We start from the raw sequence: 27,833 nt of genomic DNA, 5'->3' as shown, positions 1-27,833 counted from the left end.
TAATAGAAAGTGATTTATTGTCAGTCAAGTGTAAAATTCAGTAAATCCTCATTTTCACGCTTTGCATTGAAGATCAAGTTAATTTCCCTCACCTTTATTTTTTTTAAAAAAAGAATCAAAAATAGTATTATAAAAGAGAACAGAGAAATCACAGCAATAAATTATGACGACGAAAAGATGAGGAAAACCACTCAGGAGCGGAGGGCAAGGGAAATCTAGGAGTGATGGCAGAGAGATAGACTTAAGCAGATTTAATTAAAATAGGTTATCTTTTATAAAGGTGCTTTAAAAATGCTTAAAACAAATAGCAGCATAGAAGAATCATAAATACAAGTGCACATGTGTCTCTTCTAAAGTTTCATCTTATCAACCAAAACAGTAGTACTCGTCAGACTCAATCTTGTTATGTTTATGTAGGGACTGAGGGTCATCTACGAAAGAAGAGTCACTGAGCTGGTCCATGTCCGAAGGAGTGCGCTGGCCTGGGATGTCATCGGCCAAAGTGTCCAGGTAACTCCCCACAGATATTCCATCTAGTCCGTCACTGCAGTCTTGCAAGCTGTTGTAGCTGCCTCTCAAAGAGGTCTCCTGACTTTCCAGCAAACTGCAGAGACTTCCACTCAAGCTGCTGCCCCTACTGGTAATGGCTCCTTTTTCTTCCATTATCCACTTAATTGATTCAATGCTTTCGTTGATGATCAGTAGCTGTCGCATTAGCTTGACATCAGTAGCTCGCAGATCCACCTGAGTACAGAAGAACAGCTGATAATCAGTCTGCTCAAGAATGTAGAACTTAAGCTCAGGGAAAAATCAGGCCCTCCAAGAGTTCCTCTTTCCCCCAGCCATCAAATGCTTGTTAGTTTCCCAGCTTTTATGCAATTTTTCACATTCTAAAAGGCTGAAATGCTTTGTAGTTACTGGCAGAGTTTTATGCTAAAACAGACAGGTATTTTTGCTGTTTTGGACACATCCCCCAGAAGAATTTTTCCCCCAAAAGTTTCTCTGGAATCTGGTCAAGGCCATTTCAATCTATTGCATCTGGAAACACACATGCAGAATTTTACAAGATCCAACACTGAATTTAAGAAAACAAAACAAAAACACCCCTCTCCCATGCACTATTACAAGATAGGGGATACTTGGCAGAACAATACTGCAAGTGAGAAGAATTGTTTTAGATCAGAAACAGAATAGGAGTCTGCGATGTGATGTGACTGCAAAAGGGGCAAATTCTATTTTAGGCTGCATTAATCGAAGTATCACTTCCAAATCATGTGAAGCACTAGTTCCCCTCCACTCAGCACTGGTTAGGCTCATCTGGAGTACTAGATGTTTGGCCACCACAATTTAAGAAAGACACAAACAAGCTGAAAAGGGTTCAGAGGAGGGAACAGGGATAATCCAGGGACTCTGTGAGAAGAGACTGAAAGAAGTGAGCATCTTTAGCCTCAAGAAAAGAATACTGTGAAGAAATATGATAGCACCCTTCCAGTACTTGAAATGCTGTCACAAAAGGAAGGCCAGGGTCTCTAATTGATCATCTCAGAGTGCAGGACACAAGAATACAAGGCTCGTATTACAGTGCCAGGTTCCAGCTAAACATCAAAAAGAACTTCCAGTTAGAGCAATATGACAATCTAACCAATTACCTAGGGAGGTTGTGGGTTCTCTCACACTGCAGGCTTTTTAGATGCAACTGGACAACCATCTGAGAGGGATGGTTCAACACGGAGACCTGCACTGAGCAGGGGTTGGACCCAATGGTCTTCTTGGCCTCAGTCAACTCTACTATTCTGTGATTCTATCAACAGTGCAGTTCTGCTTGGGCATGGCTGTTTACGGAATTCCACAGATTCACATTTCAGATTAGCAATAATCAGCTTCGTATACCTTTGGCAAAATGAGGACTGTTTGTTCTGTGAAAATATATGCACAGGTATTTGAGCTGTGTCAGGGATGACAGAGAGTAGGATAATCAGAATTGCACAGGGCCTGTCTAATTAGTTCTGTTTCCCTGTAATTTATCAGTTACATTCTCTTTACTGTACAAGAAGCAAAAATAGCCCAGTGCTAAAATGAACATTCCACACAGCACTCCTCCCTTCCTAAGCTAAGCTCTCCAGGGTAACTGCTTCCATGGGTCACTAATAGTTAGCAAAATGCCCAGCAAAAGCTGGAACGTGTGAAAGAACTGTTACGGGTGTGAGGGAGGGCCAGCGCAGGCCCCAAATGCCTTCTTTTACTGCCTGATTTATTGATGAAGGTGGCAATCTTATACATGCTGACTAGGTTGTAAATACCAGAGAACTGGATGGGACTCTTCTGAGTAGACAGGTATAGGATTGTAGCACTGCACATGATTTTCACCTTGCCTTTCTCTCCCATTTAATGGGATTTGCAAGGTGGCTCATAGCAAAGTATTTAAAAACCCGATCAATAAAATCTGGAACGTCCACCAACGCTGGTACTGCCCCACCTACCTTTCCTTAGCCCATCTCCATCATTTATTCTCTTGGTCCCTGTGGTTCTGTTTCCGATCCCCCCTGGCTTCTTCCCTTTGGCTTTTGCCTCTTGCCTCCCCTATTTAGCCTGCCCTATCTTGCTTTGTTTTGCTCTTTCTTTCACTGCATGTGTGTTTCAAGGTTACCTGTTTCTTTCATCACTTCTTTGCCCCATCACTCCCATCTACACGGGAGGTGGAAGTGGCATCCCACCTACAGGAGCCTTCAGGGCCTTCTCCTTGTGTGCTCAGTCCTACTGAGGGAGGGACAGATGTTATGAATGAGGCAAACAGCTGTGGGCCAAAGGAGGGGATGTGGTTCACACCCCCTTTCCGTCACCTGCCCTTTAAGGTGGGCCAGTGGTGATTCTCCTTCTGTCTGCTTTCTGCAAGGCACTTCAGGAAAAGAAAGCCATGGGATGGTTCTAGCTAGGGCTTATATCATGCCATTTCCTTGACTCCTCCATGGTGCCTTGCACTCATGACCCTGCCGTGCTTTCCCAGTGCTGCCTCTGTCTTTTTTCCTTCCATCAAGGAAGAAAAAACAATGAGATGCACAATGCATTGTACTGGCTAGTCCTAGGACACCTCCATCTGGAAGCAGGCACAGACTCTCTTATACAGAAGACTCTCACAAGCAAAAGGTGGCACTCGTGATCAATTAGACCCTTCCTTCCCCAAAGAAATGTGGATGGAAGTATGTATCAAAAAATAAGGCTCATGTGCAGACAGGCACATAAGCTACTTCTCATTACTGCAAAATGTATAGAAAACCTAACCCATCTTCTGGGTCTCTAGGAGCTTGTTTGCAATGCTAATGAGAAAAAATCTGAATATCTGCATTTTTATTTTCAGAGAACCAAGGTCCTCCTAGACCCAACAGTTGGGGGACTGTGTTCAACACACCTTCACTGAACCTCACACACGGGTGTCTCTGTGTAGGAGGCAACTTTCATAAATAAGGATGTGGAGAAAACTGATTTCCAGAAATTGGATGGCATATTCTGCAGAACTGAAAAGATCATTCTTCAAAATTGAAGAGATCATTCATTTTTGCCACGTTTTGCACAGGGGTGTGTTTCAATTTTCTGAATGTGAATCAGCAGCAAGTTTGATTAAACCAAAACAACTTGAGGTCTTTAGTCAAACGCAAACACTGAAAAATACACTGTCTCCAACCAATAGCATATATAATTTATTAATCATCCAGTGGCATACCCCATTTAATGATTAAATCTGATCCAGTAAATACTGAAGACATGTTGATATTCTAAGTGGCTTTAGCCAACAAAGTTTCTTTTAAATGAATACCATCTATTGTGTACTACAGCCTTTCATACAGTTCTCTCCAGCCCTCTGTTTTTCTATATATGACTATAACATCTGCATTGTACACTCACAATGAGCTGGAGAAAAAAATAATAATTCCAGACTGGGAGGAAGTGAGCTCTTTATCTTGTTTTGGCAAGTTGCCTTTTCTTTTTGCATATAATTCTTTCCATGGAGTCTTTTAAAATCTCAAGTCCATCAAAATATCCTGAATTACACAGTGCCTCCTTTCTTAAATGCACTGCTGCAGTGGTTTAGATCAATGGTTCCTAAGCATTGACCAAAGGACTGGGGCATTCTTCCTCTTCCTCCACAATTCCCACAGCTGTTCTATTCTCTCCTCGGTTTGTATTGCCCTCATGTTTCATGAACCCTCCACAATGGTTTCCTCCATCGCTTTCCATGCTCCACCCTCGTCTTCTGTGGCACCCAGCCCCCCTTCCCAGGGCCGTTGCTTCATCTTGCAGCCTCGTTCATTCTTCCTACTCCCACTGACTTGAAGCCCTTTTATAGTTGCATAATCCTACGTTTACACTCTGGATCCAATTTGTAGTAAGATATACTGGCTGGTATAATTCAAGTTGGGAATGGGAAGAGTGATACCGGTAAGAAATATCTGGTTGAGATACCTGTGTGCTTCTCTCTTCTCCCTTCTAGCGCATCACCTCATCAAAGGGGATGACTGGAGCCCAGCGTTTTGCCTGGGAGTTGCAGAAGAGCCAGGCTGCATCAAAGCAGAGGCTTATCTAGCCCAGCATTCTGGTCACACAGTGGGCCACCAGCTCTCCCCAGCAAAACCAGAGCAGGACAGGAGTGCTGCAGCAGCCTCCTGCTCCCCAGAACCTGGTGTGCACAGCCATAGTGGCTCTGATACCAGAAGTTGCATGGAGTCCTCAGGACTTGCAGCCCGAAAGCTTTCTCCTCTATGGCTTTGTCCAAAGCCCTTTGAACACTGTCCAGATTGGGGACCATCAACTACTTCTTGTGGAAGTCAATTCCATAGTTTAACTATGCTCTGTGTGAAGGAGTACTTTCTTTTTATCAGTCCCGAATCTCCCACCAGTCAGCTTCATGGGATGAGTCTGGTTTCTAGCATTTTGAGAAAGGGAGCAAAATGTTTCCCTATCCACTTTCTCCACAACTTGTATCATTTTGGGCGCCTCTAACGTGTTCTTCCCTCCCTGCCTTTTTCCTTAACTAGAGAGACCCAGGTGTTGTAAGCTTTCCTTACAGGGGTTTTGTTCCAGCCCCAGGTACTGTGCATGTTTCTAGGCATTCATTCATTCATTCATTCATTCATTCATTCATTCATTCATTCATTCAAAGTTTTTCTAAGCTGTCCCATTACTAAAAAGTCTCTGGGTGGCTTACAAAGGACAAAAAAACCAAGAACAAAATCCTTAACAACAACCATTGTGCCAGCCTTCATCCCACCTACCTTCCTGCCATGTCAGGAACTGGAATTTGCATCCTATAAGCCAAAATAGAGAAAAGTACATCTTTCAGAAATATCACTAGTATCAGTTCTGAATTTATAATGCCCTTGTTGGTGTTCATATCACTGATCTCCATGAAAACAATTTTTAAGTTATCACCAGCATAGCTTCAGCTACTCTAATCAGGCCATGGATCCTGAAATACATTTAATGGCATTGTGAACTATAACTGCAATTATATTCCCAACCTATCATTATGTTAGAAACAGAATGCTATTGTGATTAAGGACTCACCTTTCCTGCCCCAGCTTGCAGAAACAGACTTCCATACGGCAAATAGTGATGCACAGCATGATGGGAAGTCATCATCATTATCTCCACCACCACAAAGAGCCACCCAAGTGCAAAGGGCTATCCTTAGGACATGGCCAAATTTCCTCCTTTGTTTAATAGTAGCTTGTGAGCAAGGTGGGTAGTTTCCCAATTGCTCACCTTGCTCCCAAGTCAAATACCTACCAGCCAGTGAAAACTGATCTACTTTATAGCATGACCCTACACATGTCAACTTGGAAGCAAGTTCCATCAATTTGCTTGGGGGAACTTTTTATGGCGATTGTCGTAAGAGTGCCAGTGTGCCGTGGTGGTGAGAGTGCTGGACTGGAAAACTGGGAGATCCAGATTGTAGTCTCCACTTGGCCACAAAACTCACTGGGAGACTTTAAGCCAGTCACTCACTCATAGCCTACCCTACCTCACGGGGTGTTTGCTCTGAGGATAAAATGGAGTGGGGGAAGCCACTGTGTGAGCCACTTCAAACAGGAAAAAAGCAGGATACACATGCAATATAATATAAATAATATTACAACTGGGAGGCTTAAATTTCCCCTCTCTCTGTAATGTACTGCCACTGACTATAGTGATTGCCATGGCTGGCATTTAATTTAAGAAATCAACAAGGTGATTAGAATCGTATCACATGCAGGTGGGCTGCTAATCATCAAACTGGTTAAAACTGCCTAAACAGCGAGAAATATACAATATTTTAAAGAAAGGAAACTGCCTTGTTTTCATAAGATTATGCATGATTTTTACAGTACTTACTCCCAAGTGTATCTAGAAAATGAGCTGTATTGTTGGTTCTGTGCCATATGTGGCCTGAGGTTTATAAAAAAAAACAAAACAGAACTGTACAAGTTCAATGCTGAAGTGCTGCATGCAGTCAGCCCTGCCTGCTGTTTACTCCTAGCCTAACAAAATAATTTTGAAGTACATTGTTTAGTGTTGTTAAAGTCAAAAGTGGCCAGTAGGTAGGAGCTTTAGACAACCTGGCAATACCACCTTGGTGCAGGATTTTTAGCATGCACACAGAACTGCTGAGCCGCTGGGCTCGTCAATCGAAAGGTCGACAGTTCGAATCCGCAGACAGGGTGAGCTCCCTTACTCTGTCCCAGCTCCTGCCAACCTTGCACTTCGAAAGCATGCAAATGCAAGTAGATAAATAGGTACCACTTTGGTGGGAAGGTAACAGCGTTCCGTGCACTTCGGTGTTTAGTCATGCCAGCCACATGACCACGGAGACTGTCTGTGGACAAACGCTGCCTCCCTCGGCTAGGAAACAGAGATGAGCACCGTCCCCTAGAGTCAGACATGACAGGACTTTAATGTCATGGGGAAACCTTTACCTTTACCTTAGAGGTTCCTGGTGTACATAGCCTCACACTATCATTTCTAACTGCCTTCCTGGTCTTCTACAATAACATGAGAAGCTGCCAACAACACAGGAGGAGTCAAACTTCAGTTTGTCCCCACAACAGATTTGATCCCATTCCCAGGACAGGGAGCACTGATGGGGGAAAGAGATGCAGTATGGACTTGTGGCCTAGAATAGCTTTCTCTAGTTTGATTACAACTCCCACTGTAGTCTGGAAATCATAGGAGTTGTAGTCAGACACATCTGGAGCTTTGGAGAAGCCTAGAACATCTTGCCTTGAACAAGAAGTACTTTACTAGCTTCCTTGCCCCCAGCATAACTGATCGATGGGATCAAGATGAAACCCAAATACCTTGTGGGGTTACAGCCTTTAGAACTTGGTGCAAATGGAACAAGCGCAAGATTATAACTGAAGGAAGCCTGGTTCAAATCACCACACAGCCATGAAGCTTAATGGCTGATCTTGGACCAATCGCTGTCTTTTAGCCTTGCTTACCTCACAAGGCTCTAGTGAGGATAAATGGAGAATGGGTGATAGAAAGAACCATGAATGCTGCCCTGGACTCCTTGGAGAAGGGCCAAGGTAGAAATTCAACATATAAACAAGTATATTTCTTAAGCGCTGATTCTATTTCAAGAGAACCTAACAGGTTGGACATGATGTTAAACTGTACCCTGGGCAGAAACGCTCATCTTGGAAAAACTCTAGTCAGCCCATCTGTAAGCTGCTCAATACTTCTAGATGCCACAGTACAAAGTTGCCTCCTTCAGACAGGATTAATCTCCCTTAGGGGAATTACTATATCACACTCCTGATAAAATGGATGGTCTTGGTATTTCAGTCTAGACATAACTGGACTGCATCCAGTTGTTTAAACATTACCACTGGAACCAGTTTAGTAAACAGCGATGCTGAAGTCAATTCAATTTATGTGAATCAACAAAATAGCATCCTATTCAGTTTGTCAGCTACATAAATTACAACTCAGTACCAGATGTATTTTTACAGAAAGAACCAGACTCAAATAGGTTCATATTGAAATACATAATTTTCATGGTACAGTTGTTTATAATTAGAAGTCATGGGCAACACAATCTTTCAGCTCTTATATTCAAACAGCCAGATTATGAGAAATCATAGCATGATCCAATCAAAGTAAAAAGAAAACAGAACAACCCTTTGATTTCAGGCTGTAATCCTGAACAGACTTTCTCAGGAGTAAGTCCCCCACCAAGTAACATGCATAGAATTACAATGTTAAGCACACGTTACATTGTCCCATTGAATTCAGCTGGAATTAAAAGTGCTTAACTTGGTTATATTGTGTCATTTATTTATTAAGTTTACTAATAAGTAAAGTCATTATTTAATTCAAGTAAGGGGCATATGACATCATTTGTCACTGTCATTGCTATATACATTTGATTCCTGGTTCTTGGTTCCTGGTTCCTAACCGAGCAGATCAGAGGAAGCTGCCTCAGCTGATCTCGGGGCTCTAGGATACAAGCAGCCAAGTTCCCAGGGAGTAAGGGACCAAGGTGAAAAAAGAGGAGGAGAAATTCTCCCTCGCCTTCTCTTATTCCCCCTCCCCGCTTGTTCCTTGTAACACACTCCCATTTACTGGTAGGACTGGGTCACTAACACAGTGGAAGTGTTGCAGTAGACAAAGGCATAGGCAAAGGGGTGAGGGCCCCAGATAGTCCAACAACAGTCTTGTCCAAGAGGCCGTGTGCTTCTGAGCGCTACCACTGAAGTGGCCCGATGACTAGCTGCAGCTGTGTGGGACAGGATGCTCAGTTTGGTTCCTGGCTCCTAGCTGAGCAGATCTACAAGTCCTTGAAAGGCCTTGTAGGAAGGCAGGATCTAGTCTTGATCATACCAGATGACACAACATGGAAGAACAGGCTCCAGAAGCCAGATTCTGGGTAGATATCAGGAAAAATTTCCTGACAGGGCAGCACGACAGTGGAACCAATGACCTAGGGGAGTTGTAGGCCCTTCCTCACTAGAGGCGTTCAAGATACGACTGGCCAGCCATCTGAGAGAGATGCTTTAACCCGAAGGCCTGCACTGAGCAGGGAGTGCTCAGTGCAGGCCTTCTGGCTCCTTCCAACTCTACTATTCTATGACTGTATTAGCTAATATAACGTATTTTATACTATTTCATACATTTTACCATGTATAAGCCACTTACAAAATTATCCTCAGGATCATTTTGGATTTATGAGATAATATGCTATGTCCTTTACAGTGGCAGAATAATTTTCAGATCCAAATCTCATCAGCCAAGCAAACTAGCTAGTCAATGTATCAATAATACAATGGCACATCCTTAAAAATCACATTACATTTCATTTATGCGAGCTCACATTAGGGCTTCACTCTAAAACGTGTTCTGAAGACAGCAGAACACTTGAAAGCTTTCAGATGTGTGGATTTATAAGAAAGAAGTTAGTCTGATCATGTTCAGCATAATTTCTAGCATCACATTTCCAGCATTCCAGGTTTACTCATGCACAGTGATCACTCAAGAGCAGCAAAGAATGCCTAGCACAGTGGGATCTGCCACTGAAGGCCAATCCCTAAAGACCATCCCTATCACCCACAAAACACAACACTTTTGAGTGGCTTTAGATGATGAACAAGCTAGTGAGAATACAGCCAGGCCTCTGGATTTGGAAGAAAGGACTTATAAGTCAGGAATCTGAGAGAGCCTGAGCCACAACTTGGTTGCTATTTTTTTTAAAACAGGGAACACAAGTAAGTGGTTTTGAGAATACTGGTTGAGTATATGTAGTCTGCTAGGGCTCATTTACTGGCATGAAGAAAGGACAGGATTTGGCAAGCTGTTATTTCTGCACACATGGAAGGGCAAAGAAGGCCTTCCGAAGAACTTTGCATTAACTGCGCAACACGCAGCTGATGCTAAGTCTGATCTGAATCAGGTCCACCCAGCTGCCTTTCCATCGCCACCAGCAGAAGTCGTCTTCTTTCTTTAGCTCCTGCTGGAAGGGAGTTGAACTTAGTTGGGGAAGCAGCTGCAGGCCCCACATGCTTACTTAAAGCTTTTAAAATGTCACATTCTGCTCTATGGTATCCATTTAACACAGCATGCCATTTAAACCAGAGTCTACAAAACAGAGGAAATACTACATTTGAACACGGTTATCACTAAATTTGAATGATGGGCATACACCAGTAAGCTCTATTGAGTCCCAGTGTTTTACTTGGAGACATTTAAGCATATATAAAACAATAGAAGTGGAACATTCCCTATTTTGTCTGTATTCTGCTGTATTTTATTACATGTTTCCATTCATGATGTTTATCAAAAAGTTAGCACTTTATTTTTCTATTGTAATGTTTTTATTCATGTCTTATCTATATTGAAAATATTTCTGACAGCACACATACATAATTCCTATTTTTATGTTTGTTTTGCATAAAACGGTGTAGATTTTCCAAACTCTAACAGCAAAACAAAAGACAAGATGTGGACCCTTTTGGTACAATACTATAAATATCTACACAGCAGTACATCTCACTGAATTCAGTGGGGCTTACTTCCAAGTACATGGGTACCGGACTGAAGGATTGTGGCCTTTGTTTTTTAAGAACTATTATTTAGTTAAGAAATCATGTAGTGAATGTGATTTTCTCCAGTATGGATCATTCTGGGGTTTTCCAGAAAAAGTAGAACTGGAAAATTTTCTAGTGCTCTAAACGGTGCTACCTGATTTAGCTTGCTAGCTTGAGTCATTTTAACTCCCCAGCACACTTTCTCCCTCAATAAGCATACACAATAGCTCATACTTAGTAATAGAACTAAAAATGTAATCCTTGTCAATTTTATGTCCAGTTTAAATATATCAACATTTTTCCCAGTACAGTTGGAACAAAATATTTGAGCCAAAATATTTGCTTTGGAAAAAATTAAATTAACCAAATAATAAAGTTTAACTGTTAGATTCAAAGCACTTGGTAAACATTATTTTATTGGAATATTTGTTTAAAAAAAGGGTAAGGCAGTTTCAGCTTCACTCACTTTCTGCACTGTTCTCAAATTGAGAAAAATATGATTCAGAACAACTAGCGGAACGTCCGGTTTTGCTCAAGGGTGCACATGGACCTAGTCTGAACCAGCAAAGCTCTTCCAACGCTCTTGAGCGAAAGGGACAATAACCATAGCCTTCGATTCAGTTCTCCTTCAGATTGTTATTGGGGAATGTTAGCAATGGCAGACAGAGGAAGATGATGTATAAATCCGGACCAGACCCAACCAGGAGCCAACTGCACTGTTCCTGGAAGGGGTTGCCATGCCGTATTTTTCAGTGCCCCCCTTGGGAAAATGAGTACAAGCATTTGCATATGTTTGCCCTTAGAAGAATAACTTCCAGAAATGCACAACCTATATGTAGTTCATCTACCATGACTGACTGCAGTACAACAGCCCAGAAAACTACAGGTATGTATGGTATGGAAAAATGTCTATGGAAAAATACAGCATTGGGGAATTTTCTGCCCCATCTCACTGATCATCACTGCTCTTGCTTGTGTTACAGGGGATTGTAGAAATGGGTTATAACAATACAAATAATGAATCAGCAGTCTGGTGAAATCTGGATTAAGTGTAAGCACAGTCAGATCTTGAATATCATTCTCTCCAGCAAGTGTACTCGAGCAGAGCAGGGCAGGATATTTCAGAAGGCATTCATTCACAGAGTCGCCATTAAGTAGGAGACAATTTGACACCATGTAGCTACAAGACAGGTATATGCGCACCCGTGTTCTGCAGGACGTAAAACATGGTGTGAAATACCTAAGGTTGAAGCTGCAGCTGTATATTCACATGTTATACTTATGGAACCCAGTCCAACAAAAAGATTATCCATTGATGTGTGCTAAGCTGCATGGCTTTCTTCCTTACTTACCCTTAAGTTAACTCAGGGGCCCAAACTGGATCAAAACCCTAGCATGGGAGTGGGGAGGCTTTAATGCTCCCCCCCTGTAATCCTTATTGTTATAATTTAGGGGCAAAAAGCTCTTTGGGCCCATGGGCACATCTGACCCTTCGAAAAAAATCTCCTGAGAGCACCATGCATTTCCTTGGGGAGCCCTCCGGTTTCTCTTTTCTTACTTCCCTCAGCCATTTTTTGGTAGGCCTTCACTGATTTTAATAGAGGTTGAAAACAGGTTTCTCTGCTTTAAACAAAAAACAAGAGGGTGAGAAACAAACACCCCACAGAAGAGCTTGTTGCCACAACAGACAATTACAGATTGACTTTAATAGGTGTAGAGGAAAGCATCGAAGTATCAAATTTCACGGCCAAAACAGACATTTCTTTAAAGAGGTAGTTAGCGTCTTTAAAGTAGATCTAGTTTTATTTATTTTTATTCTCGAGTAAGCAAGAGGGTATGAGCTTTACAATCCAATCCTGATTAGAGGGCCTGCACATGCAATTTCTATTGCAAATTTTTTGTTGTTACGTGCCATCAAGCCATCTCTGTAATGTATAGAGCAAATGGATTACTATTTTGCAATAGAGATTACAGATGTGAGCCCCCTAATCTGCTTTGAGCCTGTAGCATGGGGCAGCAGAAAAGGAATGCTTCCTTATACCCCCACCCCATGCTAGAGTCCACAACTGCTGTGCACTCAATAGTAAAAGTATAATAACAACAATGCTTTCTGTTTTGGCTCTGAAACATCCAAGAATGTGAAATCAGTACAGCATTGAAATTTATGGCCTATTTACAGCATGGACTCTGTATGTATGTATGCATGCATGCATAGATGAGATGTCTGTGATGGGATGCTATACTGCACCAAAAATGTGCAGGTATAGATAGTTAAAGGCACACAAAATACTTATACATTTTAATTAATTCATAAAGTGATGTGGAAAAGGGATCATGTAACAAATGTAAGTTAGCAGAAATGAGAAACTGAATGGAATTGAAATTGACAGGTTCATCCATTTTTACTGAAGACCCTTCACTCCACCACCTTCTTCCTCCACAACGGTCTCCCCTAATCTCAGTACCGGCTTTCTGGTACCCTGCCACGTGCCCCCTCTTTTCTTTGCCCAGTCACAGGTATTTCTGCACACCACTTTTCCTCCTCCAGTCCTCCTCCTCTCTTTGATAATCCTGCCGGATCTTTCTTATCTCTGCTGCCCCTCTCAATGGCCACAGTATACAAGGCGTTTGCTCTTCCAGCAATTCAAACTGTGTAGGAAAGCAACAGGCTGGAAAAACTGGCTGCAACTCCACCCTTGTCTTGGAATCCAGGGAGAAGAGCAGGCATTCTTCCATCCCCACCCACACTTTTATGGGCTTGGGTGGCCCCTACATGTTCCCACAAAGATGTGGAACACAGCGAAAACAAAGTGCAGCGCAGCCCTTAAAGTCTGGAAAAACCCACTGATGTCAGGGCTCACATGTAAAGTCAAAGATGTAGCTGAAGGCAATATTCAGATTATTAAAATCTGTATAAAAGGTTACTTAGTAATAGGTGAAAAATATAAACAGGGGCTATTTCAGGACTTCAGGGATAGTAGTCTAGGTTGTATGTTATAAAAGGCAAATGTCTGGCATATGGGACCAGGAACATCACCAGAGCCTGAAGAGAGCCAGTGAAACTCAAATGTTTCCCTTCCCCTTTCATGTCCTTGGAAAACAGGGATGGAGCTAGTCAGGTGGACTGGAAATCTTCAAAGCTGCCCTGAATTAGTACAGCTGACACTGCAGCTGTTTAATGGAAAGCAGGAGAGGAGCAAACTACATTGTCGCACACATTTTTCATCATGTGGAAGCAAAAGACGCGCTCAGAAAATCCCAAATACAAATGTACTGATGTTGTCAGACATGGTAACACAAGTGTAAACATTTAGGTCAAAGCCCAGCAATCAGAGGCGGCTGCCGGTGTCAGAAAATTTCAGGGCAGATGGTATGTGATAGATTCATTATGATGTGCTCTGGACATCTGTCTAGAGCAGCAAGACTGAACTGCCGCTGAACGAGATAAACATTCAGGGAGATCTCCTTGAAACCTGCACATTATCCCTAACTATCTTGCAAAATAAACCTGACGCTGCCGGTTCACTGGAGTCAAAGCAAATGCTCCGCAAGGCAACATGTGTGGCCTGCGTGGGACACCTTTTGCTTGTGCCTGATTTTGGATCGGTAAATGAGGCCTCCGAGCTGCTTATCCCTCTTAATCTAATGGGTTTAAAGCCTCGCACTGGGGACTTGAGAATGTTCCTTCACGAGAAATGGCTGAATTCAAGTTTAAAAATAGATGTTCACGCATATACACAAAGCATAGCTGGAGCGTTAAATAGCTAGCCTGCAGGGGTCTTCTGATGCACAAGGAAGTCATGTGGACCAAGTTCAGTATTGGGACCCTGGAAGCCACAAGCCTGCCAGCTTGGTGGCTAGGGGGTACTTGTCCATGCCTTTGCTGCTATGGCTGGGCCTGTTTAGCTTAGAAAAGAGATGAGTCAGGAGAGACATGGCAGAGGTGTACAAAATGATGCATGGGGTGAAAAAGTGCAGATTGTCATTAGCATATTGACACCAATACCCGTTCTTTCTTCCTCTTGCAAGGAACTCAAGGCAGGCTACAAGTTCTCCTCCTCTCCATTTCATTCTCACAACAACCCTGCAAGGTAGGTTAGGCTGCACGTGACTGTCCCAGTGAGCTCCATGGCTGAGCGGGCACTTGAACCCAGATCTCCCAGGCCCCCAGACCAGCACTCTCAACACCACACCAGTTTTCTGCTTCCTCATAGTGAACCAGTCGCCCCATGAAGCTTTAGCTTTAGTGGGCGCTTCAGGGCAGAAAACAGAAAGCACTTCTTAAGAAAACACTGCTAGAAAAGCTACTGCTCGTCCCCGGTCTGGATGGCCTTAAAAGGGCAGTGGCCACATTTCTGGACGAGAAGGCTATTAATGGCTCTCCGCTACCTCTCGGATGCCAGGCAGGAGGCCTCTGCAGGCCAGCTGCTGGGGAACCAAGGCAGGGGGGGAGCTGCTGCACTCCCGTCCTGCGTGTGAGTCTCCCTTGCACAGCCGGCTGGCTCCTGTGTGAGCAGAAGGCTGGGCTGCGGGGGCCCTGCTTTGATCTCGGGACAAGCACCAGCCGCCACTGGAGACCTATTAAAATTGCATTGCAGAGGAAATAGTCGTGCTACAGCCTTCCCCAACTTGGTGCCCTGCACATGCGTTGAACTACAGCTCCCACAGTCATTGGCCAAGCTGGACAGGGGTGTTGGAGGTTCTCTGTCCACATTATCTGGAGGGCAGTAAGCTGGGGACAGCTGTGGCATCCTGTTCTCTTTCTGCTTCCAAGGTCACCTCAGTGCCTCTCCTAGGGCAGTATTTTGCTGCCACCAGGTGAGCATGGCAAAGGCTGGTATCACTCCGGCAGCCACGCAGGTGGGTCACAAGAGGCTGTGGGCGCTCCTTTGCCACTGCTGCTCCCATGGTTGGCAAGCACCTTGTTTCAGCACAATGCACTATTCGGGAGATTTTATGGCATCCCGTGTGGTTTCTCCCACACTGCTCTACAGCCACGCAAGGTGGGGAAGCATCCAGCCGTAAAAAGCATCAGTTGGGTCACATGCTCTCTAGTCAGGATACTGCTGTGTAGAGGAGTGGGCTTCAGAGCACCACACCCCCTGCTTGCAACTAGAACATGTTGCAGACATGTCTGTGCAGTGCTTCATATCCCCACACGCTTCCACAGCTTCTGTTGTGGGGAGGGGGGAGGACGACACTCCACTTGCATGTGCACAGATTGCACCCATGCATGGTGCATGCAGTCTTTCCAGGCGTGAGACTATGTCAAGCGGCCCATAGCGCTCAGTGGTATACAGGCAATTTGGTTGTGCCAATCCCGCAAGGAAATAATCCTTCATCCCAGCATCCCCATTAAATTAAATTCAATCACCATTGCTCTACAGCACATCTGGAGAATGTGTGGCCTCCAGCTGTGGCTGCACTCCAACACCCATCAGCCCCAGTCCAAATGGCCAATGGACAGGGTGATGGGAAGTGGAATTCCACAATCTGAAGGGGTCCAGGTTTCCCACTGCTGTTCTATAGATTTCTTGAGTATCTGCTTGGATCATGGGGTTTCCAACATTTGGGGGCCGGTGGGCACATTTGGAAAGTCAGCAAGCCCAGACATCTCTACAAAATGGCTCCCACAGGAGGCATGGTTAGCGCTTAATTACAGGCTATGTGTCAGAGGTGAGGTCGGAAGCCCAATGCACCAAACAACTCCTTTGACCTCAGGGTTTTTCCTGCTAACAGAAACCCATTTCACAGAAGGCAAACTTTTTCTCCTCTGCCAGCCGACTCATTCCTGCACCATTTCTCATACTCTGGATCACCAGCTGTGCACTCCCTCCCACACGCACACAAACCCATGCAAGCAAGCATGCAAGCTCGTGCAAAATCACAATCACTCTTTGTCAGCATCCTGCAGATCTGCTCCTTCTCCACTGTCGGCTTCCTGGTGAGCAGGTGGCCCACTTTCACGATCCTGGTAAATAATACCTAGCTTGGAAGTGTGCTAGGTACATCTGAGTGTCCATTTCTGAGTGTCTATTTGGTGGTATAGCTGAGCTCATGGTAAGCACAAGTGCTCATCTCAGGAATGGTGATGCAGGCAGGTTACAAAGAGTTTCAAACTTCAAGGTTACATGAAAGCAAAATCTACCCTTTTCCTTTCCTGCAGAGACAGCATTTCAAAAAAATCACAAGGAGTGCCCATTGTTCACCAAATAGTTCCTTGGCTGGATATGCGTATGTTGTTCTTTCCCAAACAGATTTTCAACTCTAAACAAGACCTTATGGAAATTAAGGGACCAAAAATGGGGGGAAAATTATATTCCCTGCAATAATGTTTACATGGCGCTTTCAACATTACTGTTGATTTATATTGCCTGAAGTTCAGAGGCTTCAATTCAACAATGCATTAAATAAGTATAAAATAATATTAGCTATCACATTCCCCATGACTTTGAGGCGCATTGATCCGGGCTCTTTAAAACACATTCAGCTGCTTTTAAGAGCCCAGAGGAGAACTGTTGTCTTTCCTTCAAATATTAGAAACAGCTTCCTTGAAAATGAATGCCATATAAAAACAAACAGAATTTAAAAGGTCACTGCTACTTCGGGGACATTATGGGCTCAGGGGAACAAAACCAGTGATGAGAAGTATTTAAAAACCCACACACAGCTGTAAAAGCCAAAAACAAGCCCCAAAAGACAATATTTCCAATGCATTTTCACATTAGCCTCTGTACCATGGGAAATTCTTCACTTGCTGCACTCATGAGAAAGGCACAGAAGGCCAACCTGTCTCCTAGCTTGCACAGGGCAGGACCAGAAGAGGTAAATTCTAACTGCACGAAAACAAAACTGATTTCCAATTAACTCCCAGGCTTTTAGTAAGATTTACAGCAGGGCTGGGGAACCTGTGGCCTTCCAGATGTTGATGATCCGGAACTATTATTCCCATCATCCCTCCCCACTGGCCAGTTTGACAAGGGCTTCTGGGGAATGAAGGCCAACATCGTGTGGAGAGCCTCAGGCTGCCTGGTCGTGATTTACACCAAGCGACTCTTCTGGCAATGGCACAGAATGGAGTCTGCGATAGCAAGCACCTTCCCTTATCGCACAGACCCCTACAGGGCTTCCACAGGGCACCATCTGCTTTGAGTCTGGCCATCCAGCTTCACATGGCCTGCGCCAACCTCTCCCAACCTGGCACCATCCTGATGTGATTTCTACTCACATCAGCCCCAGCCAGCATGGCCAATGGTCAGGGATGATAGCGGTTGTTGTCCAAAGCTTCTAGAGGGCACCATGTGGGGAAGGCCAGTCCGTTCCATCCGGCAGTAGCTCTCCAGGGTTCCAGGCAGACAGCTCCTTCTCATTGCTTGCATTCTCATAGTTGAGAGTTGTCAGGGACCGTATCTGGCTTTTGTGCAAATTTGCATGGTGTTGGTTCTACTTTTGAGTCATGCCTGTTCTCAAGGAAAGAGGATGGCTTTTCCCTTCTACCTGTGGGATTTCTAAGGGTGCTGGCAGTCTTTTTCTCTAGGGGAACACTGTGGGCTACCTGTCTCGCTTCCTTTATGACATCATCAAACTACTACAAAAATATACCATACCATACCTGTTAGGCATATAACAAATGAGAGTATGGGTTACTGCCCAGAGCTTACCTGTGATTAGACAATCGTGTAACATTTTATTTTATATTTATTTATATTGCGATTTATATCGTGCCTTTTTCCTTCAAAGGGCTCAAGGCAGCTTACATCATCTCTCCACCTCCATCTTATCCCCACAACAACAACCCTGTGAGGTAGGTTGGGCTGATAGTCTGTGACTGGCCCAAAGTCACCCAGTTGGCTCCATGGCTGAGCAGGGACTAGAACCCAGATCCTCTGAGTCCCAGTCCCATTCTCTTAACCACTACACCACCCTGACTCTCTCCCCACCCCCAGTTCATGCTTTGTTCTATTTCGTCCCCTGCTCCCTGCCTGATTAGTTTTAGACAACACAATAAACCACACTTAAGACTAGAATGTGGATTGTCACTGAACTGTATATTGTTGTTGTTGCTGAAATGGGGTTCTTGTGTTGTCTGAACCCAGTGGAGATAACAACCCATTATGAAAAAAACACAGATCATAATCCTGGGCTGTCTTCAGGGGTTGTTTGTGATTAACAAGCTATGGTTTGTTATGCTGCTGGGTTCAGACAGCAAAATAATCTGAATTTCAACAACATCCTGAATTTCAACAACAACCTGCTCTAAACCCTTAAGTATGGATTATCATGCTGTGTGGATCCAGTCCTTGAATCATAAATACAGCTTTTGAGATTCTGCAGTGCTGTCACGTATAGTGACGAGATGTTTTGATCACCACCTCTGTAGCCTGGAAAACAATCCATGGTTCTGCGTTCAAGCATAACACCCATTGTTAAAACTATCCAAACTTCACAAACTAACAATAACCAACGGGCTCTCTTCCTGGGTTGCTCAGAGGAAAAACCAATAGTTTCAGGTTTGCATGTACCAACAACCTAGGATTCAACAACACATAGTCCAGGTTGTTGTGATGTGTGAACTAGGGTGTATCCGGGGAAAAGGAAGCACAGTCACCTCTATTACTATCGTACCAAGTTATTCTTCTGAGAAAAAAGAATTGTGTACAAAAGTGTTCCCTGATCTCTCTCTCGTTCTCTCTCTCTCTCTCCCCACCCCAACAGAGAGAGGGAGAGAGAGAGAGAGAGAGAGAGAGAGGGAGAGAGGGAGGAGGGGGCATAAGAACTAATGCAAAACAATCATGTTTCAAACTTATTGAACAAACAACTCTAAGAACATGGTTAACTGAAATTCAGCCCTCCACCCCCCCCCCCCGAATGATAACATTTCTGCTTATTCAGTTGCCCTCTTACATATTTTAATACACATTTCCTAGGAGACTTTGCATGTCTTCAGTTATTCCATCCATAGGCCCTTGCAACAAAACTACTAAAGAAAAGTAATACTAGTTGCCAGCAATGTGATGCAGCTGCAAAAAGGGCAAATGCTACTTTGAGGTGCATTAGAGAAGTATTACTTCCAAATCATGAGAAGTAATAGTTCCCCTATATTCTTCACTAGTCAGACCTCATCTGGAATACTGTGCCCAGTGGTAGGCACCAAGATTTAAGAAAAGTACAGGGAAATTTAGAAAGGATCCAGAGGAGAGCAACAAAAATGATCCAGGGTTTGAAAACACTGCCCTCTGAGGAGAGACTGAGAGAACTGGGCATGTTCAGCCTTGAGAAGAGAAGCCTGAGGGGGGACATGATACCCCTCTATAAGTACCTCAAAGGCTGTCACAAAGAGAAAGATCAAGATCTCTCCTTGCTGATACCAGAGTGCAGGACACAGAATAATCAATTCGAGTTGTGATGACCCAGATTCAGACTAGATATCAGGAAAAGCTTCCTCGCTGTCAGAGCAATACGACAGGGGAACCAGCTGCCTAGGGAGGTGCTGGGCTCTCCCTCACCAGAGACATTCAAAAAGAAACTGGACAGCCATCTGAGTGGACTGCTGTAAGCTGGTGTCCTGCAACAGCAGGGGGGGTGGACCCAATCGCCTTCATAGCCCCTTCCAACTCTACTGTTCTATGATTCTAATTAGTAGAAACACACAGTGTTAAAGTGTTAATGTTTGACTGTGGACAGAAGACCAGGAACACTCTACAGATTCTTAATGCAGCCAAGGCAAATCAGTGTTTATATTCTAATTTAATACATTCTCAAGGGAGAGCTAAAACTATCTTTCTATAGTTTGGATGTAGAAAAAGAAAAAAAATCTGCAGGTCTTTTGAAGTTCAGAATGTTTCACAACTCTTCACAACAGCAATTAAGGTTTGGGAAGTAACAGGTCTACTTACTTTCCCTAAACTACTCCTACTAGTACTGCACTGCAAAGTAAAGTAGTGCATAATGAATTTTCTGGGGACAGACATGTGGGAAGATATTGTGATAGGGAGAGCCAGAACATAAAAGCAGGTAGCTGAAGTTATTTAATTATGTTAAATATTACTATAGTATAATGAAATCGCATAACTTTTTAAAAGCTGTCCATCCCAATGCACTTGCATCCCTGGGCAGACAGTAAAAACCAGGACTTCATATAGAGTGACATGTGTATTAGTGCTTGCATGTTTTACCTGATACCAAGGCTACTTCCAAGTTACAGGACCTCCAGAAACATGTGGAGGGTTGGGCACACACGCTTGCTTCCATGTTCGCCTCCCTGATGTGTGTTTACCTGCTAGCAGGGCTATGTCCAGGAAGTTACAGGCCATTCAAATTTTATGGCAATGCCATGTTAGGTTCCCCAGGGTTTGTGAGAAAACTGGAACTACTTCTCAGATGCTGTCATTGTTGCGAGAGGGGCTAGGAGCATGAGAGAGCAAAATGGCAGTACCTGTGCTTGTGGGTGCTCAGTGCTGCTACCTCTCACCTTCCTAAGTAAAACAGTGAAGGCAAAACCAGGATTGTTACCCCTAGAGGAGTTCACATTGCCATAGAAAAGCAAATAGTATCTAGGATGAATCCAAAAGAGACAGTGAGGGTGTGTGTGCCTGAAGCAAGCTTGAATCACATGTTCTAGTTGGCAAGTGAGGTGTTACTACTGCAAGATAACAATGATCAACAGAGTAAAAGTACAGAACACGGGCGCCTGCCTCAGAGGTCTATGAGATTCATGCCTTCGCAGGTTCTATAAGAACATGCACATTTACTTTGAAGTTTATGCATTTGTTACACTGATAGCGTGTCTTTTCCTCCAAGGGGCCAAAAAAGCATGGCTCCTCCTCCTCTCTATTTCATCTTTAGAAGCATCCTGCGAGGTAGGCTGGGCAGAGAGTGAGCCACTAGCCCAAGGTCTCCCAGTGAGCTTCATGGACACTCTGATCCTAGGCCTCACTGATTCCCCACATGTTGTATGGCTGGCCCTGGAGGGGAGGGTGCCATCCACCCAGACCGGCATTGTTTCTCAGGGGCCTTTCAAATGCCTCCAGAAGCGTCTAATGAGGCAGGAATGTCATGATGATCAGTCGCCCTCACAATTTGTTCCTGTATGTCTGGTGCTCAAGGTACTCTGCCACTGAAGATGGAAGTTCCACTTTTCGGTTGTCAGGGATAATAATCACCGACAAAACCAGACTTTCTTCAACTATATCACTGAACAGGAAAGCAGGAGGATAGCACACATCTGTGTGTGTGTGTGTGTGTGTGTGTGTGTGTGTGTGATTCCACAAGCACAGCTGTCTGGGGCTCAGATGTCTGCTGCAATTCAAAAACCTGGATTAGGTCTGGGAAAGCAGGCTGCTATGGGCTACTGCAGGGGTCCCAGACCAGCCCTCCAGAAAAGTCGGCTTTCTGTTCCCTGAGCACAGATTATTTTGTGCTTACCCAGCGTTTGCATGTTCCTCCACTCTAAAAGGTTGAAACGCTTCTTCTAAAGTTTGGTTGCTGGCAGTAAAGGATTGCAGCTAGAACATGCCAGCCTGTTTTGCATGTTCGCCGTACTCATTTGCCTTTCGTCAGACCCATCACTGGAATGCTACTCGAGAGCTTTTCCAAAAGTGAATATGCCCCTCAGGCAGAAAGAGACTCGACAGCCCTAGACTACTGGATTGGGGGAATGTTCCTTCCAAAGGAACCTTGAAGCCTGTTTATGTGGTAGATCATAATGTGCTGGACTGGGGCAAATTCCTTTCATTAGGCCAGTCCTCACTGGTGGGACTGCCTATGGCTTTAGAGAGATGTTTACTAAGTGTGGGTAGAACCTACAACTGGCCAGGTTTACTGGATAAAGGAGTATGCTATCATCTCTGCAGAGTACGTAGCAGCCGAGTAGAAAACTAGGCTGCCTAAATGCCACCAGATTGCACATTCCACCGCATCTCTCCTCAGTCACAACACAACATGCCTCTTCAAAGCTAGCCTCCGAGAGCCACTTTCAACAGCTCAGCAGTGCGCTATGGCGCAATCTGGCACCTGCTGTCCTGGCGGCTGCACTGTGGCAGCTTTGCTGAGTGTGTGTGATCAGGGCAGCCGCCTTGTGCATGCTCTCCAGGTGCTCCTTTCCGCAGCATGCGCCAGTGAGGGATTTACCAACTCAAGTCATGCTGAACGGGTCGAGCCAGGAGGGAAGGGCCTTGCTACACCACACGCTCCACCACATCTAGACACTAAATAAGCTGCTCATCTTGCCATCTGGGAAGGAATGGAAAATACATGTAGCAGCAGCAGAGTGATCAGAACTGGTGCTGTCTGCGTGGGCAAGAACAGGTCAGCCACACCCCTATTTTCTGGAAAGAACAAAGCTATAAAAAGTAAGACTGAAACTGGCAGATACGATCCAGCAAACACAGCAGGTGAACAGCCATTTCCACAGGGACCCAGCCAGCAACTACTCTGGCCAGAGAACTCCTTTAAGGAGGGGTAAAAGACAGTAGGCCAAGCGTCCTGCTTCTGCACACCTGATGGTCTCTTGGAAAGTCTCTCTTCAACAGCTCTTGCTCCCTCCTCTTGCTCTTCCTGGTTTGCAACAGATCTGGCCAATTAGCATACCCCCCATTACCGGGGGCTTGCTCAGAAACCCGCGCAAGGGGTGCTGTTGCGAATGCAGTCTGCGCTGTGTTCACAGCGTGGGCTACGCTCAGTCTGCGGAGAAAACACTGGGGAATTGTACTTCCAAAATAGTTCTGAGTAAACAGACAACCTGCCTCAGAAAGAATGTAGAATGCATGCATATTTTTATGGGAACTATTTCATTTCTAAAACACAGGCCAGTGTTTTGCAAAGTAGAAGGCAGTGTGGCTTTAAAAACAAGATGTGCCATTAATGCACGGGGAACCTGAGCCTATCGCAGTGTTGAACTCTGACTCCTGTCAGCTCCAGCCAGTAGGGCTAATGCTCAGGGATTATGGGAGCTGTAGTCCAACAACTTTTAGAGGTTACAGGTTAAGGAGTACTTTGGGAACACTGTCAGCATCCATACTTTTTGCTCTTGTGTTCCTTTGCAAAAACGTCCAGTCATCTCACATGCATTATTTAACCTCACATATAAACTAATGATTTTCAAAGGATACGTATAAACAGGGCAGTTCTGCTTAATTCCATGTTTAAAGGAATTAAGTGGCCCCAGTGAACTAAGAGCTTGGCTGTGGTTGTTCAGCTGAAAAGAAAATATACTCTGCATATGCCCAGTGACCTTTCTTCACAATTACATCATAACATTCCAGGAACTAGCCATGGTACTGAGAAGAGATTCGAGATTATGACTGGGTGCAAATTAAGGCCTTGAGAATAGTGCAAGAGACAGACAGGGATGGAGCTGTGGGAGTACAGTTCATTTCCAGAACCAAAGGGATGGAAATAAATGAATTCCAAATTTAGACAAAAAATAAGTTGGCAAGCCTCTTAAGTTGGGAAACATCTGACTGAAGAAACAGCCCTCTCTTTAAATAGTTTATATTTCCATTTTGTATTGAGCAGAAAACTGATCTGTGATAAGAAATGTGCCAACCTCATCCTTAGGGAGTATCCCTTGTTTTTGAGGCATGTATTCCTTTTGATAAAAGCTGTATTTTATATTAAGGAGCTTCCAAGCTTGTGATAATAGAGTAAGAGATCATGTTCAGTTAACCACCACTGAAAGATTATGCCAATAAAAGACGCAAATTCATGACAAACTGTAGTTAGCCACGCACATGTGCAATAACAGACACATAAACATGCATGGGGCACGGCTCCAAAAGGATTTCCGATATTCCTGAGTCTAGTCTTTTGGAACAAAGCTGTCTGTGTGGCAGTCCAGGAGCAAAAGTGTCATGTGGAATGAGAATTTTCACACCCCGTTCCCACATTTTGGATTAGTCTGCTTTCCCCCTCAACTGTTGCCCATAACTCTTCTGCATGCAGGTAGCTTGCTTTGCCTTCAAGTGCTGAAAGTGAACCCCTGTAATCACAACTTGCTTTTGCACCTGCAGTTAGCATACTGATAATCTCTCTTGAGGCTCCTCACTTCTAAAAAGGGAAGAATTGGGCTTCAGGGTTCAGGTTGGCAGCACCCTGTAACTTTACGATACAGAAGTCTGGCTATTAAGCAAGATGGGTACACTTCAGATCACGATGACTCCGAAAAAAAAGAAAATCTTTCTGTACATGCTCAGGGGTAAACTGGCTATTTCACTGGCATTCCAAAGGGAAGAGGGAGAGTATCCTGCTCCAAGCCCTACATTTTAAGCAGTCCTAGTTCGAATCAAAACTGAAGCATCGCTGAACAGGTTGCACCCCGTTTTTTTGTTTCTGAAAATTATGATCTGGCAGAGAAAAGTGAGCAGAAAAATGAAGGGGCGGGTCTGAAATGTGCAAAAGAATCCCACGTATTCGAACGCTTCCCAAAAAAGCAAAGCGAAGGCTTGCAGGGTTCGGCTAGGAGAGGAAGTGGTGAGTAGTGGTCACCCCAGCGGCCACCTCGCTGCCTGCCTGTGCGTGCGCGTGAGAATGCTACTCACCATTTCCTGCCTGAGGAGGTGAAGTTTGGTCTCCAGTCTCTCCAGGGCGCTGGAGTTGCCGCTGAGTATGGCGGCTCGCGGGGGCACCAGGGCGGCGGAGAAGCCGGTGGCGCCAGGACCGCCGCCGGCTTGCTCGCGGTCCTTCTCCCTGTCGCGGGCGACGGCCGGCTCCTCCCCCCGCAAGGAGCGCACCAGGCTCTCGGGGACTTTGCGCCCCAGCTTGAGCTCGATGTCTCGGAGATCTGGCAGCAGGGCGCAGTCTTCCATGGCTTGTTAATCAAGCAGGCTTTTCGGATTAAGGGAGCTGCGATCGGCGGCGGCGGCGGCGGCGGCGAAGACGAGATCCAAGCCTTCAGCCGCACCGCCCGGCACTCGCCGACTTCTCCATGTTAGCCCCGTTTAGGTAATCCGCCACAGCAGCGCCAGTCAGAGGCGGGGGCGGGCGGGAGCGGAACCACAACAAGCCGGCCAGGTGACCCGCCGCGGGAGACGGCCGGAGTAGCCGCCGCTCCTGCTGCTTTCCGGCAGCAGCTGCATTATCTGGACTGCAAACTCCAGCCGTTGGGGGGTTGCATGAGCAAAACGCCCAAACCAAACAAAAAGCCGGAGCACAATGCGAGGCGGACGCGCGGTCAGGCGGCCGCGGAACGCGGGCAGCGCGCAGTGGAGACTTTTTCTCGCGCGTGTGTCGAGTTGGCGCTAGCCGTGCGCGGGCAAGCGGCGATCCCCCTGGAGGATCGGGTGGCAAAACGGGGCTCACGAGATTCGCTCGCTCGCTCGCTCGCTCCCTCCCCCTCCCCCGCCTTTTCTTTCCAGTGGCCTGGTGTTATACTGAAGTGAGCGTCCCGGATTAATAGGAGCTCAGCCCGATGACCGCTTTCAGTGCGCGCCTGTGCGTAGAGCTCCCTCTGTATTCCCCAGCAATTATGCAAGCGCTGCTCTTCCTCGCCGAGGCAACCGGACTGGCTTGGCGATATTGCCAGTTCCATAGGAGTCGTTGGCGTTCGCCTGAAAAAGCCTGAAACTTTAAACCGTAGTGGCAGGTGGACCTGAGAAGGGACAACCTTCTACCGTAATGTCTAGACAAGGAGCTCCTCCGCGGCTTCCCCAGACCCGCGCACGAAGTGGGGGTTTGCTGCAGACGATCTTCACCTACCTGCCTGGACGCGACGGCGCAGAGGGGTCCCTGGGTAATTCAAGCCCTGGACTTCACGGCCTTGCGGGAGCGCCGGCTTTTGCAACTACAGCTTCATTCCTGGGACGTTAGAGCTGGGCAGGGAATCTGTGGTCCGCCAGTGTGTGGGACTCCAGTTCCTAGCAGCCCCAGCAAACTCAGCCATCGGTAAGGAGAAATGGAAAGAGAAGTTAATTAGCAACAACAGCTTTCCAGGACCCTAAATTCGAGCAGAAGAGAATAGCATCTCTCTGCTCTGAACACCAACAGGCACACATTTTAAATGCTCTTAAATCATGGAACAAGCACAATTAAGGGAAAAATGGAGACTGGGGATGCTTTAGAATCCTTCAGCTGTAGTTTTGTTTCCAGACTCCTTTTTATATATATCTTATATATATATCTTATATCTGCAAACCCTGAAGTCCCCTGCAGCTTTGGATAACTCACTTTGCAGTGTGACCTTTCAGAAAACGAGTTTGCAGTTAGTGTATAAGCAAGGCAGCTAGCTGGAGACCCTCCAGCTCCCTCAGCCTAGCAAATAGTTGGGGTGCTGGGAATTGTAGTCCAAAACATCTGAAAGGCAGCAGGTTGCCTATCCCTGGTGTATAGGATCTAATCAGTATGTACATAGGCAGTGTTATCTACATAATTAATAATGATAATACTTTGACTACGACTAATATATGCACAGCAATAAAGGGAAATCAACTGCTGTAAAATGTAGAATGTTTTTAATGTTCTTTTTTTCTCTTACTTAAATTGGACATGGAATTATAGACTTGGAAGTGATCTCAAAAGTCATTTAATCTACCCACCTTCTAATGCAGGACCTGGTTTAGCCAAATTGATCTTTGCATTTAGAATGAAATATTGCAAACAGCACTGGCAAGTATGGGAATTAAAAGACATCTGAATGAGGCATTTAACCCTTTTCTCTTGTCCAGGCCCTCTTCTGGGGTGGGGGGGGGGGAGAAGAGTCCTTGTTAACCCTACTAAGTGCTGTGCAGTCTTGTACACCATTTTCTGACCTGGTCACCCAGCCCACCAGAATAAAATGGAGCGAAAGACTCATAGAGCTCCTGTGTCTGCTGGCTGACATCTTCTAATGTTCTGCAGCCTCTCCTGGTCAGCCTTTCTCAAAAAAAAATCTATCACATTCTTTGCTCCTCGCTTATAGCCTACCTTATCCCAACACTTTCTGTGCTGTTTTTCCAGGTAACAAAGGCTGGCCTTCATTCAGAGACAGCTGTCAGTGTGACTTCTTTCTTCCTAAGGAATGCTGCAACGGGGGCCTGACACAGGGCAGCACATGGGTGGGCAGTGGTAAATGGATGGTCTGCAGATTTCTGTATGGCCTTCTCTCACCTCCCTAAGGGATTGTGCTCCTGGGCTGCATAGCTCAGAGGCACTGCCCTGTGATCAGGGGTCAGGAAGCCATATTGCGTACCGTTCCAGATACTGACGCCTGTGGGCCTGCCACTCCACCGATATACTGGCAGCTAGAAACATTACCCTGATGGAGGAAGTACACCTGCCTGCAGGCTCCCTGGTGTGACAAGCCTG

At 45.2% G+C, this 27,833-nt stretch overlaps 1 protein-coding gene across 1 annotated transcript; it reads right to left on the bottom strand.

Moving 5' to 3' along the window:
- Nucleotides 1-25,455, bottom strand: LURAP1L (leucine rich adaptor protein 1 like). Its single transcript, XM_044446592.1, has 2 exons — nucleotides 25,094-25,455; nucleotides 1-744 (listed from the first exon to the last, which is right to left on the bottom strand). The coding sequence occupies exons 1-2, from the start codon at nucleotides 25,358-25,360 to the stop codon at nucleotides 367-369; spliced, it is 645 nt and encodes a 214-aa protein (XP_044302527.1). The 5' UTR covers nucleotides 25,361-25,455; the 3' UTR covers nucleotides 1-366.
- Between the last annotated feature and the right edge of the window lie 2,378 nt (nucleotides 25,456-27,833).

The sequence above is a fragment of the Varanus komodoensis genome, unplaced genomic scaffold (assembly GCF_004798865.1).
Source record: "Varanus komodoensis strain SLA01 unplaced genomic scaffold, ASM479886v1 scaffold5, whole genome shotgun sequence".
Taxonomy (NCBI): domain Eukaryota; kingdom Metazoa; phylum Chordata; class Lepidosauria; order Squamata; family Varanidae; genus Varanus; species Varanus komodoensis.
This window is presented reverse-complemented; position numbering and strand designations above follow the sequence as displayed.

Bases quoted from the DNA above. Each gene is read 5' to 3' on its own strand.
- LURAP1L (XM_044446592.1), bottom strand. From the start codon at position 25,360: ATGGAAGACTGCGCCCTGCTGCCAGATCTCCGAGACATCGAGCTCAAG. The intron at 745-25,093 runs GTGAGTAGCATT...TTCTGTACTCAG, and splicing joins ACCTCCTCAGGCAGGAAATG to GTGGATCTGCGAGCTACTGA.